The sequence below is a fragment of the Thermobia domestica genome, chromosome 13 (genome assembly GCF_964235325.1).
Source record: "Thermobia domestica chromosome 13, izTheDome1.hap1.1, whole genome shotgun sequence".
Lineage (NCBI taxonomy): Eukaryota > Metazoa > Arthropoda > Insecta > Zygentoma > Lepismatidae > Thermobia > Thermobia domestica.
In genome coordinates, this window is record NC_137466.1 from 164,180,391 (window position 1) to 164,192,397 (window position 12,007).

The 12,007-nt window shown below is 33.7% G+C and overlaps 1 protein-coding gene across 3 annotated transcripts in view; it reads left to right on the forward strand.

Moving 5' to 3' along the window:
* The first annotated feature begins 11,662 nt into the window (after nucleotides 1-11,662).
* Nucleotides 11,663-12,007, forward strand: part of pcm (5'-3' exoribonuclease pacman) — a 136,838-nt gene continuing 136,493 nt past the window's right edge. For all 3 annotated transcript variants that reach the window (XM_081736800.1, XM_081736801.1, XM_081736802.1), the window contains exon 1: nucleotides 11,663-11,889. In XM_081736800.1, coding sequence (XP_081592926.1) covers nucleotides 11,815-11,889 — 75 coding nt within the window. In that variant the 5' untranslated portion in view covers nucleotides 11,663-11,814. The remainder of the gene's footprint in view (nucleotides 11,890-12,007) is intronic.

Sequence of the window (12,007 nt, forward strand, 5' to 3'; positions counted from 1 at the left end):
TCATCATTAGTAAAAACCAATTTGCCTATAACCTTGAAGTATTTGATCCCGGTTTCTCTGATCATGATGCGATTATTTTAAAAATCACTTTAAACAATACCACTGTTCTTAAGTCTAAAGTACACACAGTTACAAAGAGAATTTTCTCCAGTCATAATATGGAATATCTAAATTTCTTGCTTTCTCACGAGTCTTGGAATCAGGGAGTAATCTACCCCCCCCCCCAACACCCCCCTAACACCCCTCCAAATTTCTTTACACACACCCCTGGATGGAAAAGGAATACTCCCCCAAATCCAATTGTATCAATCAGTATCATATAGGTATTTATTACATCAAGTTAAAAACGGTTTAGCGATTAGGAAAGAAGGCAATATTCTTATTTATTTATTTCACTTCAAAATACGAAGCGACCTCGTTCCCATGTGCGGCTTCGAGAACCACATGACATTGTTTCGGGCGGTGTTTCGATCGAAACAATTGACGAAACAGACCTGCTCATACTTACCCTCCTGGGTTCCGCGGTCGTTTCCGAGAAAAGAGATTGATGGACAGATGCAGATGACTGAAATTGGCAACGTCTTGAGCGGTCATTCACCTACCTCCTCCTCAATAAGGAAAAATGTGACAATATAGTAATAAGCCTATACCAGATTCAGTTGGTAAGTGCTACTCTGCAACAGGCTCGCAACCAGAGGGGGCTAGGGAGGGTCTGGTCCTCCCTTAATTTTTCATGTCCCCTCCAGACCTCAATACAAAATGCACAATTTAGATATTTGTAAGAGAATTTTTAATGATTTGGCCCCTCCTAACATATTCATGGCCCCCCAAAGCTCTGTGGCTGGTTTCGAGCCTGCTTTGCAAGTGGTGTATCAACGGACGGACGTTAGAAGGGTGTAGTCAAAACGTTTTTGGAAATGAAGAGAGCGATCGAAATAAGAATTATGTATATTTTAGACTGAGTCTAGTGTTGTGCAGGTACGCATTTGGCGCTAGCTTAAGTTTTTGTAAAACTGAAAAAAGGGCCGTTGTCATAGAAACCACCGTTTCCATAACAACGAATCCCGTCACGGCTCGTCAATCTAAAACTGATTGAGAAAAAAAGAAATCTGCAACAAATATGATGCATGGAATAAGTCGTGAGTGGGAACCCTTCACCCCTGGTGGGGATATTCATGAAGCTATCAGCTTATGTCTAATTATATTGGAATATATTACCCATTTTTTAATTTCGAACATACTAGGTTCGATCGAAACGAGAAAACTTTTTATCGGACTTCTAAAGAAAATAAAATAAAATAAATAAATACATGACCGTGTTTATTACATATAGAATTCCCAGTCACGACCCCCTTTTCAGTTTTATTAAAAATAGAAGAAGATGAAGAAAGGAAAAGGAAGATAGAAGAGAAAAGAGGTAAAGTAAGAAGGTGATAAAGAGGAAACTGTTACTGGATATTTTGAGAAATATGGTAAAGGGAAAGTGAATAATTATCGAATTGGGATCATTTCCAATAGCTATTGGGTGAATATTTGGTATTAAGGTAATCAAAGGTAGACACATGTTAACCCATACATCCCCGACCTAGATCCATTTAACCCCAACTACCGAATTATCCCAATCTAGCTCTGAGATAGATGAGAAAGTTTAATTTTACCGTTTATTCAATATTTCCAGAAGTTCTAGACTAATATCCAATATTTGAAAAATGAAACGACGAAGTTGATGGCATGTTAGAATCGACCACAGAGGAAAGAAAAAAAAATCAGAGTATCACATATTTGTCGAAGATTTTGACTTTCACAGTTCTCCCATGATGATCATTCGTTCAGGCTACTTCGGTCCTTTTTACTTCCTTCATAGAGCCAACTTAAATTAAGTTAGTATTAACATTCAATGACTTTAATTGCTAGCTACCATTAATTATAATAAGTCACACATATATGTCAAAATAATTTGTGCACTTAATACTAAACCTACATTTCACTCACACACACATTCATACAGGACAATGTATACTTCAGGTTGTATTTAGTTGAATTAAACTAACCTAACTACATTTCTATAGACATTTATTACATTTCAATAAAAGAAAACTTAGTTTGACATAACAGGAAAATTTTAATACATGAAAAGAATGTTTCATAAGCATGCACAGAAATCTGCTACTTTCAGCAATATCAAATAACACATTTCTCTTTCTAGATATATTAAAAGTTGGATTACATGAAAAAAAATCGACAAAAAAAACGAAAGACAGAAAATAAAGAAAAAAAAATTCAAAGGTCAATATATTTAAGATTCAGTGCAATGAATACATATCATTGCGGGCAAAAGAAAGAAAAAAATATAATTGGTTAATCATTCTTAAAAAAAAAGCACTTTAGTAGCATTTTATTGAGTCTCTGTCCCAAGAGGAGACATTTCGACAATTTTATGAGTCTTTGTTCTCACGTCGATAGTAACTCCTTTTTCAACTCTCTTTACGCACTGTGATTTGTGTCCATGAGAGTATTTAATCGTTTTTGTTTTAACTATAGACAAATAGTTGCTTCATATCACATATATATTTATATTTCTCATTTCGTCACTTGACGCACTTGATATAAAATTTCAAAGTTTATCAAGATTAAAGAAAAATTATCGAATCCAGTCACAGACCTTGGGAACATATTTCCATATTCCTGTATTCACATTACTAAATTATTAACCTAATTTCAGTTCGTTGAATTTAAGATCACTATTTTTTTTTTTAGTATAGATCGTGTAGTCAAAAGATTCTAGTCACTGAATAGTTAGGTTTCCGATCGTAGGGGAAGGATTTGTTTCATGGTTTACTGATAGAAGATTCGTTGGTGGGGCGCACTGTTTCGTAGCTTACTGATTTCACTATGATCTCGCAAATAAATTTGGATAAGGATTAGGGTTATTTTTACTTTTCTTACGACCTGCTACTTGTTTTATTTACATGCAGTATTTAACATGATATTCAACTTTAATAGTCACAAACATCAATAACAACTCAACAAAATGTCATTTATTACAATTTACGCGGTAATGCTGTATATCACAAATAGTTGGTAAATGTCGGGTGTCAAAAATCTATGGCAACCTAAAACAACCAGGGTAAATACCGAGCCCTTTACATACATACTCGTATATATATATATATTCATATTACTCAATATAATAAATTTCACTTTAATATCCATCTTAATATTTCGTCGACATTTAAATTCTACATAACATTTTTATATTCGATAAGTATCCATATTTTATTGGCTCAAAATAAACAAAAACCCTGACTATCAAAAATTATTATTATTTTTTTTTATAAGGTTGCGACATTGAACTTTATATATATAAACCCGATAATCAATAATCATTCTCAATTTACTAAAGATCCGCGTATATAAAAAAAATAGTTGGTATTATTTAATAAGTTGACATAAGAGGTGGAAATACAACGAATAGAGCAGGCACGTAACTTTTAAAACTATGTAAGTACATATATAGATGTATATACAGGAAAAAAATCAATGTTATTCGAAACTAGTGGGCCCAAACTACTAATACATACACACTATATGACCAATCAATAGAAAGAAAAACCAGAAATCAGTAATCAATGGATATAATTTGTACGATCAATGAATAACAAATGTTTTCAGGAATCTGAAAGCATAGTGTACCTTCTCGTCAGTTTCTCCCGTGGTGGATTGAATATCGCGAAAATGGTCCTGAGATGTGCTGCAATACCTCCACGAATTGCATCCCTCGATGTCTCAGTTAGTACATACGATCGAAATAAGTGATATGAATATTGTACGTTTTCATGAGTTTCAGAAACCGGGGGGGGGGGGGGAGGTTGAAGAATTTGAAAAAAAAAATCTCGAAGTAATGAAGACAGAGAGAGAGATAGAGAAGGAGGAAGACGAAGAATAGGGGCGCCAAAGACTTAAGTGGGAAATAACTAACGCTACAAAGATAGAAGTCGAATTTCGCTCTCAACAAAATCCATAGCCAAAATATTCTTAACATGCCAAAAGGGTGGTCTACTCAAATACGTAGACTCAAGAAGCGCCCTGCTGCCAAGGATGCAAGTTCTGTGTCCATCAGATCCCAATCCCACAAGAGTTTGGTTGTAAGATTGAAATCCGATCCCCGTATCCGGCCCAAACCAGCAGGGTCCCGGAAATCCTCCGGAAGGTTAGAGACGGCGTTAATTTAGAATTTCAAAAGAAAAAAAATCATCCGACCTCTTGGAAACTAGAAGATTCCAGAATAGTAATGAAATTAGAGTAATAGCTAAGATATCCCTAATGAGAATTTGCCAAAATAAATAAAAAAAAATTAAATAAACTGAATTTTGGATCGGTGATTTCTATTGCCAAACTTCACCGATGGCTACCCCGCGCAGACATGCCACAGTCTGGGACGTCGTTAATTTCCCTCATCTAATTAAACTAAGAAAAGACATGAAAATACTTAAGGGGACTAGGGGTCGACGTCCGGGTACGCTAATGACATAAATATTAATTTAGTAGCAGTTGATTTAATCGGATAGTCCGAACTGAGTTATATGAGCACTGCATAATAAATACATAAGGTAAGCAACGAAAAAAAAAATCTCGGAGAGGCAATGAATGTTAAAGGTACAAATGACCGAACCTATACTTTTCGATGATCATAGGATATAGCAGTTAGTTTTCTTAATTATCATTTCTGTCAACCTTTAGGAGTAATTCCCACATGATGCTACCCTATCTATTGATTGGCTTAAGATCCGGGGCTGTTATTATGAGGTACCTAAATGCGAAGTAACACACAATTTCCAACTACAATTTACTATCCAAGTAGCAAACTCGGTTGGATGAATGTACTGGTGTAGAAGTCAAAATGCGAGAGATTTTTTAGTAAACATATTCATATTTTCACTATATAACATATACTAGGCCTATCCATTTAAATATAGGGGTCATCATCTCATTCATATTTTATATCATATTATTAATATATCATTACATTCATTCATTATCTACTAATTTTCGCGCGAAGTAATATTTTACAGACACCCTATTTCATACATTTTACACGCAGGCCATACACATATTTACATTACACAGTAATAAATATATATAACTATCACAATCTATCACGCTCAAACTACCACACGATAACATTCATCGAACCACGTACTCTTTGTTTCGAAGCACCCAAATTGTATTTACTTCGCAGTTTTTTTAAAAAAATCATACGTGTATTCACTGAAAGTTAAATTGTCAACGATTAATCTATTTCCAATTTGCTGATAAAACTAAAGCAACAATGGAATTTTCTACAGCCACGGGAAAAGAGAATTTAATACTACATTTTGAAACAAACAGTAACAGCATATGGGCTTTACTTCTATTAAGAAAATAGGTATTCTTTATTTCAGTGGATATTTCAGTTACTACTGGACCTAGCAAGCTGAAATTTTCAGTACAGTAAGATCTCATGCTATCTTATATGCAGGTATACTCATCTGAACCGAAAACCATGTCCACGGGATGTAATTTAGAAATAAATGGCCAAAATCAAACAACTTAAATCACTAAGTCATGCGATGACGTAATGTCAACAAACAACTGATTACCGAAAACGAGCACTATGGCGCTGTAGTGGAGGCATAATTTACCGTGTACTGAAATATATACTTGTACTCATTAATCAGAAATTTAATATTTACACTGGTTTAGTATACTTCGAGTTAGACAAATGGTACTAACTTAACGCATATTTATACACTGTCCTAACCGAAAATTCACACACTCACACAAAACTGCTAACTACATACACCACTGTTAGTACTATACATAAAGACAACTAACTAAACCAAACATGCACCATTTAGTTACATGCATGTTGAGAAAAAAATACTCCCTTGTTGGTATATACAGTCGGCTCTATTAAACTTAAAGGGGGGCAAAATGAGAAAGGTAACCCTAGGTCCAATTGACCTGACCAATTGTTTACATAATGATTGCTAAAGATTGATGCCCTGGGGGCACCTTAACGAGGTTTATTGAGGGACCCTTCCCCTGAAAGGGGAAAAGGCCCTAAAACAAACAATAACTAACCCATTCCCCCGCTAGAACTGGTTCAATTTGGAAAAGGGGATAGGAGCCCTTTTAAGCTAACTTAAGCTGCCATTATGATTATTTACATTACAACTATCAAACCTACTACGTACATGCAATTACTAAATAAATAATAAAAAATCACATTTACTGTATACACGAACAACATGCACTAAACAGGTCGTAATTTCCCTAATCCCTAATCGAATTTGAAATAAAAAAAAGTAAAGTCACTATTTCACTCTTGTCTATTCTAGATAGGCAGCAAACATGGCTTCCTAGTAAACAGAAATCCGGAAGCAGATATTTTCCCCTGATTTTCAGTTCTTTGAACAAAAATATGTGTTTCTGGCTCCTAAATGATCACACGACGTTTATCAATGAAATTAACTGGATATTACCTTAAGTTCGTTTGAATTTCAGTCCTAATAAAGCCAAAATATGGTGATCACTTCCACAGATAGTGCTTCGTGACGTGTCTTCGATTATTCTGATAACATTGCGCCGAAAAACGCCAGAGGTAGGAGAATTCCTCCAATCAGAACGAAAACTTTAGCCGCGGAAATTACAAAGCAAATAGAAATTTGGCAAATCCAGATGTAACCGGATCTGAAAGTGACTATGGACTAGTGAGAGGGGGTGAGGGAAAGATTAGGTACCTGACTAAATTCTACATTGGTCTGAAATTAAAAAAAAAAAATTATATCCAATGATGGAACTATGTTTCGGTATGACGTCAGAATGGTAAACCTTGTAACTATTCAACTTGTATATGCGAAAATGGGATTTACACTTAATCAAAATATAAATAAAATATATTATTCAGTGGGAATATGGTTACTAATGAAACCTTTCGATTCATTATATTTAATTCGAAGTAAAGAGAGTAAATAAATTGTGTAACTAAACCGAAATTGGAAAAAAAATTACTAGGTACAGGGTGCGTAAAAAAAAGTTGCCATTACTTTCAACTGTAATGGTACATTACATTTGTAAAGTATATTTTTATTCACGTAAATTCATTGAGTGGAACAGGGCTCATAGCGAGTCACTTTGTAACTAAAATTTAGTCTTTTTTTCAAAGTTGGTCACTAAAAGTTACTTTTTTGAGAGGTAAAGTGACTTTTTCGTTTGATTTATGGTTTGCATTGGCAGTTTTCTAAGAAAAATATAAAAACAAATGGAAGAAGGCAGAAACTTGTTACTCATTACTCTTCTGAAAGCTTCAGTACTTGCTGCCACATGTGAAACAGTCAGCTTTATTCTCACTTCAGCTTTTATTCTTTCTAAAGCACAGGATGCTTAAGCTCTTCTGTGTCCATTCTTTCTTCTATCATAATAATCTTTTAGTTTTCTCTCGTAATGGTTAACGCTCCGTTCAACGTTCTGTGTGTGTGTCTGTGTGGTTCATCATGTTTGTCTTGTATTATGCTTCTTGTGTGTTCTTCTTAAGAGTAGGTGATGAATTTGAATATTTCACGATTTTGAGAACTCTTAATGCGAAGTTAAATATAATGTCTGGGATGAAGAAATTCGGAAATAGGCCAGAACTGGTTCCACTTACTCAGAACCTTTTTACATCTGCTACGTCTGCTTACCGTAACTACAAAGCTTACTTTGAAAACCTAAGAAAGGAGGAAGCTCAAAAAGAAGAAGGAAAGAAGAAACAAAACAACAAAGAGAGAGGTGATGGAGAAACCGACAAAGGAAAAAAGGGGCATGATGAGATTTTGGTCACTTTTACGTGCGCTTTTGGCCATTTTTGGTCACTTTTCAACTATTTACAAGAGACCAGACCACTATGAGCCCTGAGACTATTAAAATTAGGGTATATTAAAGAAGACAAAACAGAAAGATACGAAATATTTGTAAATTGAAAAACTGGATTTCTGGAAAACAACTAAATCAATGAATAATTTTCTTATGAAAGATATTCAGAGCCAATAACGTAGCCAGGATGGGCCAGGAACGGAGATTAAGAGATCAAATAATATTATAACAATTAACGTTACCAACAGGGTTAGAATATAAAAATAATGAAATTGGAACTATGTACAGTATAAATTACTAAACGAATCTGATTTCAGCATGGGACGGGGGATTTTTTTCCCAATTAATATTTTGGAAATAAGAATCACCCACTAAAACTTGCTGGGGATGAATAAATTGAAATAATAGCAGAATTTTGAAAATAATTATAATAATTCGTATGTAATCAATTCACGTGTAATTACTGGGTAAAATAGTGGAGGTTAATTCCTAATACAGTGAAACCTCTCTTAACGGGCATCTCTCAATAGTGGACATCTTCATAAGAGGACAAAATCTTATTCTTCCATTTCATAAATATGTGTGGTGTGGTGTTATGAGAGAGAATCCTTCCTTTTAGGGACACCTCTCATTTACGGACAAATAATCGTGTTCCACCGATGTCCGTTTTTAGAGGATTCACTGTATTACTTAGTTTCATAATAATAATAAATGCTCAAATGTGTGAACTTACTTTATTGAACCTACCACTACGAAGAGTTGATATTATTATTATTATTATTATTATTATTATTATTATTATTATTATTATTATTATTATTATTATTATTAGTAGTAGTAGTAGTAGTAGTAGTAGTAGTAGTATTGCAATAGTTGCGTAACAAAATATACTGTTTTCTTGTTTAAGTTTGTTTTAAAATTATATCACTATTCTGAGAGCACACCCCCCTTTTTATTTTGAACACACCCCCAAGTAAAAATTTCTGGCGTACTTACTGCTTGGAATGGTATGTATAATACGTCTGACACTCAATGTAAGTTTAAATACTTCTTTGAAACTTTCTTACATTACTTCAATATGGCGTTTCCAAAAGTTACTCGTAAAATCCGGACGTCGTCCACTAAATCGTGGTTAACTACAGGCATTAAAATTTCTAAAAGTAACCTATTTAGATATAACAGATTACTCAAAATAAATACATCACTTCCTCACAGGTTTCGAAATTATATTTTTAAGTACAGGAAAATATACAGAAGAGTAATTAAAACAGCTAAATTACTATCAAATAGCTCCACAATACTTAATTCTACTAATAAAGCTAAAACTATGTGGAAAATCTTAAATGGTGGAACAAACAACAAAAAGAGCGACTTTGAGTATGTTAAAGTTGGGGACGAAATTATTAAAGAACCTAAGCGGATTGCAGATGTCTTCAATGATTATTTTCTAGATAGTGTACCGTTACCTGACCCCATACAAGCGAGTTATGACGACTCGGTGAAATTTCCAATGCATTCACATACGATTTTTTTTAACTCCAGCAACAGTAGAGGAGTTATGGAAAATATTGAGTAGGATGTCTAATTCGGGATCTTCAGGTTTTGATGAAGTTCCAGTGACTGTTATTAAATTTTGTTTTCCTTTCATTGTAAATCATCTCTGTTATTTAGTAAACCTATCTCTTGAGAAAGAATATTTTCCATCAGTGTTAAAAGTGGCAAAAGTAATTCCTCTCCATAAAAAGGGGAGTATGCATGATGTAAGAAACTATCGCCCAGTCTCCATTCTTTCCACGTTTTCAAAAATTTTTGAATATGTGATGAAGTCACGACTCTGCAATTTTTTGAAGTCATGTAACTTACTATCACCATCACAACATGGCTTCCAAAATAAGAAAAGTATTGAAACAGCCTTGTTTGATTACATGTCCAATATAGCTCTTGAATAAAAAAAAACAGTAAATATGTTGTTGGTCTATTCATCGACTTATCCAAAGCTTTTGATACAATTGATCATGCTATTCTTTTAAGCAAGTTGTATGCTTATGGTATTAGAGGAGTAGCTCACAACTGGTTTCTCTCTTATTTATCCAATAGGCAACAAGCGGTACAAATATCAAAATTAGCTGCAGATGGGTTTCAAACAACTTGTTCATCTTTATCAGCTGTAATTAGAGGTGTTCCTCAAGGTTCCATTTTGGGTCCTATTCTCTTCCTGATATATATAAATGACTTGTTAGAATTTATGCATCCAGCAAAATGTATTCTATATGCTGATGACATCAGTATGATAATATCAGGAAAATCAATAGAAGAAGTTGAGAGGAGATCTGACATTTTTACGGACAAATTAGTAAAATGGTTAACAGCGAATAGGTTAATTATAAATCATGATAAGTCGATTCTCTTACATTTTCATTTTCCAGGAAAACCGCGTATATCACCTAGAATAAAAATATCTTCTAACTTACTCCAATATTCTTGCATAACAAAGCTTTTAGGTGTAATCATCAGTGATGATCTTTCATGGTCTGCTCATATCTCCACTTTAAACAAGAAACTAAGTAGCGTGTGTTTTGCCTTATACAAACTTCAAGGTACTGTATCGAGAGAAGCACTTCTTAGCTTTTACTACGCCAAGTTTAATTCGTTAATTAACTTCGGCATAATACACTGGGGATCTGCTGAAAATAGTTTAAGCACTTTCCGATTGCAAAAGAAAGCGATTAGAATAATTTTTGGGTTACCCACAAAATCGACATGTAAAAAGGTTTTCAGAGAAGCAAAAATTTTAACACTCCTCAGCTTATACATCTATAAATCTATTCTTTTTACTGTGAAAAACAATCATGTTTTTATCTTTAACAAAAATGTTCATAGCAATAATACAAGACAAGGTAGTGACATATTTGTGATGCATCAAAAATATGCTAATATAAGCAAAACCGTGTACATGAATTGTGTCAGATTGTATAATAAACTTCCTCTGTACTTAAAAAATATGACCAATGTTTCCATTCTTGGTAAGACTTTATATAGTCTACTCACTGAAAAGTGCTATTATACAATTAAAGAATATTTAAATGACTCATTAACTGAAGAGTTGGTAACAGATACTTACCCGTGAGTACATGCCTGGTGTGGTACAAACAGTTACCTAATTAGATGTAAATTGTCATGTTTTTATACTTAGTGTATCCTATTTATGTGGTTTTATATTTTAGAAAGATGCATGATGTATACCTCTGGTACTTGACAATATTGTATGCTTTTTTTCTTCTTTCTGACAACTGTAATGCTTACATGAGAATTTCTCATGCTTTGTAAGCTAATGAAACAGGCAAATAAATGAATGAATGAATGAATGAACACACAGAAATGAATGATTACTGTAATGCATATTATCACAAACTATTTATACAGCGCAAACTCTGCAATTCGTTGATGAAAATAGTTACGGAATTGGGCACAGGGAAGAATTTCGCGCTTACCTTTTACGTAGCCTCATCATACTGATGCGTAGCCTACCATTTGAATAACTTTACTGCAGCTATTATTATTATTAATATTATTATTATTATTATTATTATTATTATTATTATTATTATTATTATTATTATTATTATTATTATTATTATTATTATACGTAATTATTGCGTTTTATAACTTTTCCTTATTCCGTCTCGGAATGAGGCCCTGGGAAAAGCTTATTTATATTAAAATAGTATTCATGAAAGAAAAGGAAGATATTTTGATGAGTGACTGTGATTACGTATATTCTGTGGTAACGTCCGAGGAAAGATGGAGTAGCTGGAATTGCGACGAAGTGAATGAGATTAAAGAGTGTTTTTAAGGTGGAAGATCAACTAAAACCGCAGTCGAAATTGTGGAATTTCATTTAGTAATTGTAAAGCTATAGCAATGGGTGTGCCGAAGTTTTTCAGGTGGATAAGTGAACGTTACCCATGTTTGAGCGAGCTTGTGAAGGAGTATCAGGTTCGTATGAATATCAACACGTATGTTACCACATAAATAAGGATACAAGCTAATTGTTTTCGCAGGTGATAAAGAATTATTTAAAGCAATACTTGATATAGCTAATAGGGTTTCTGTA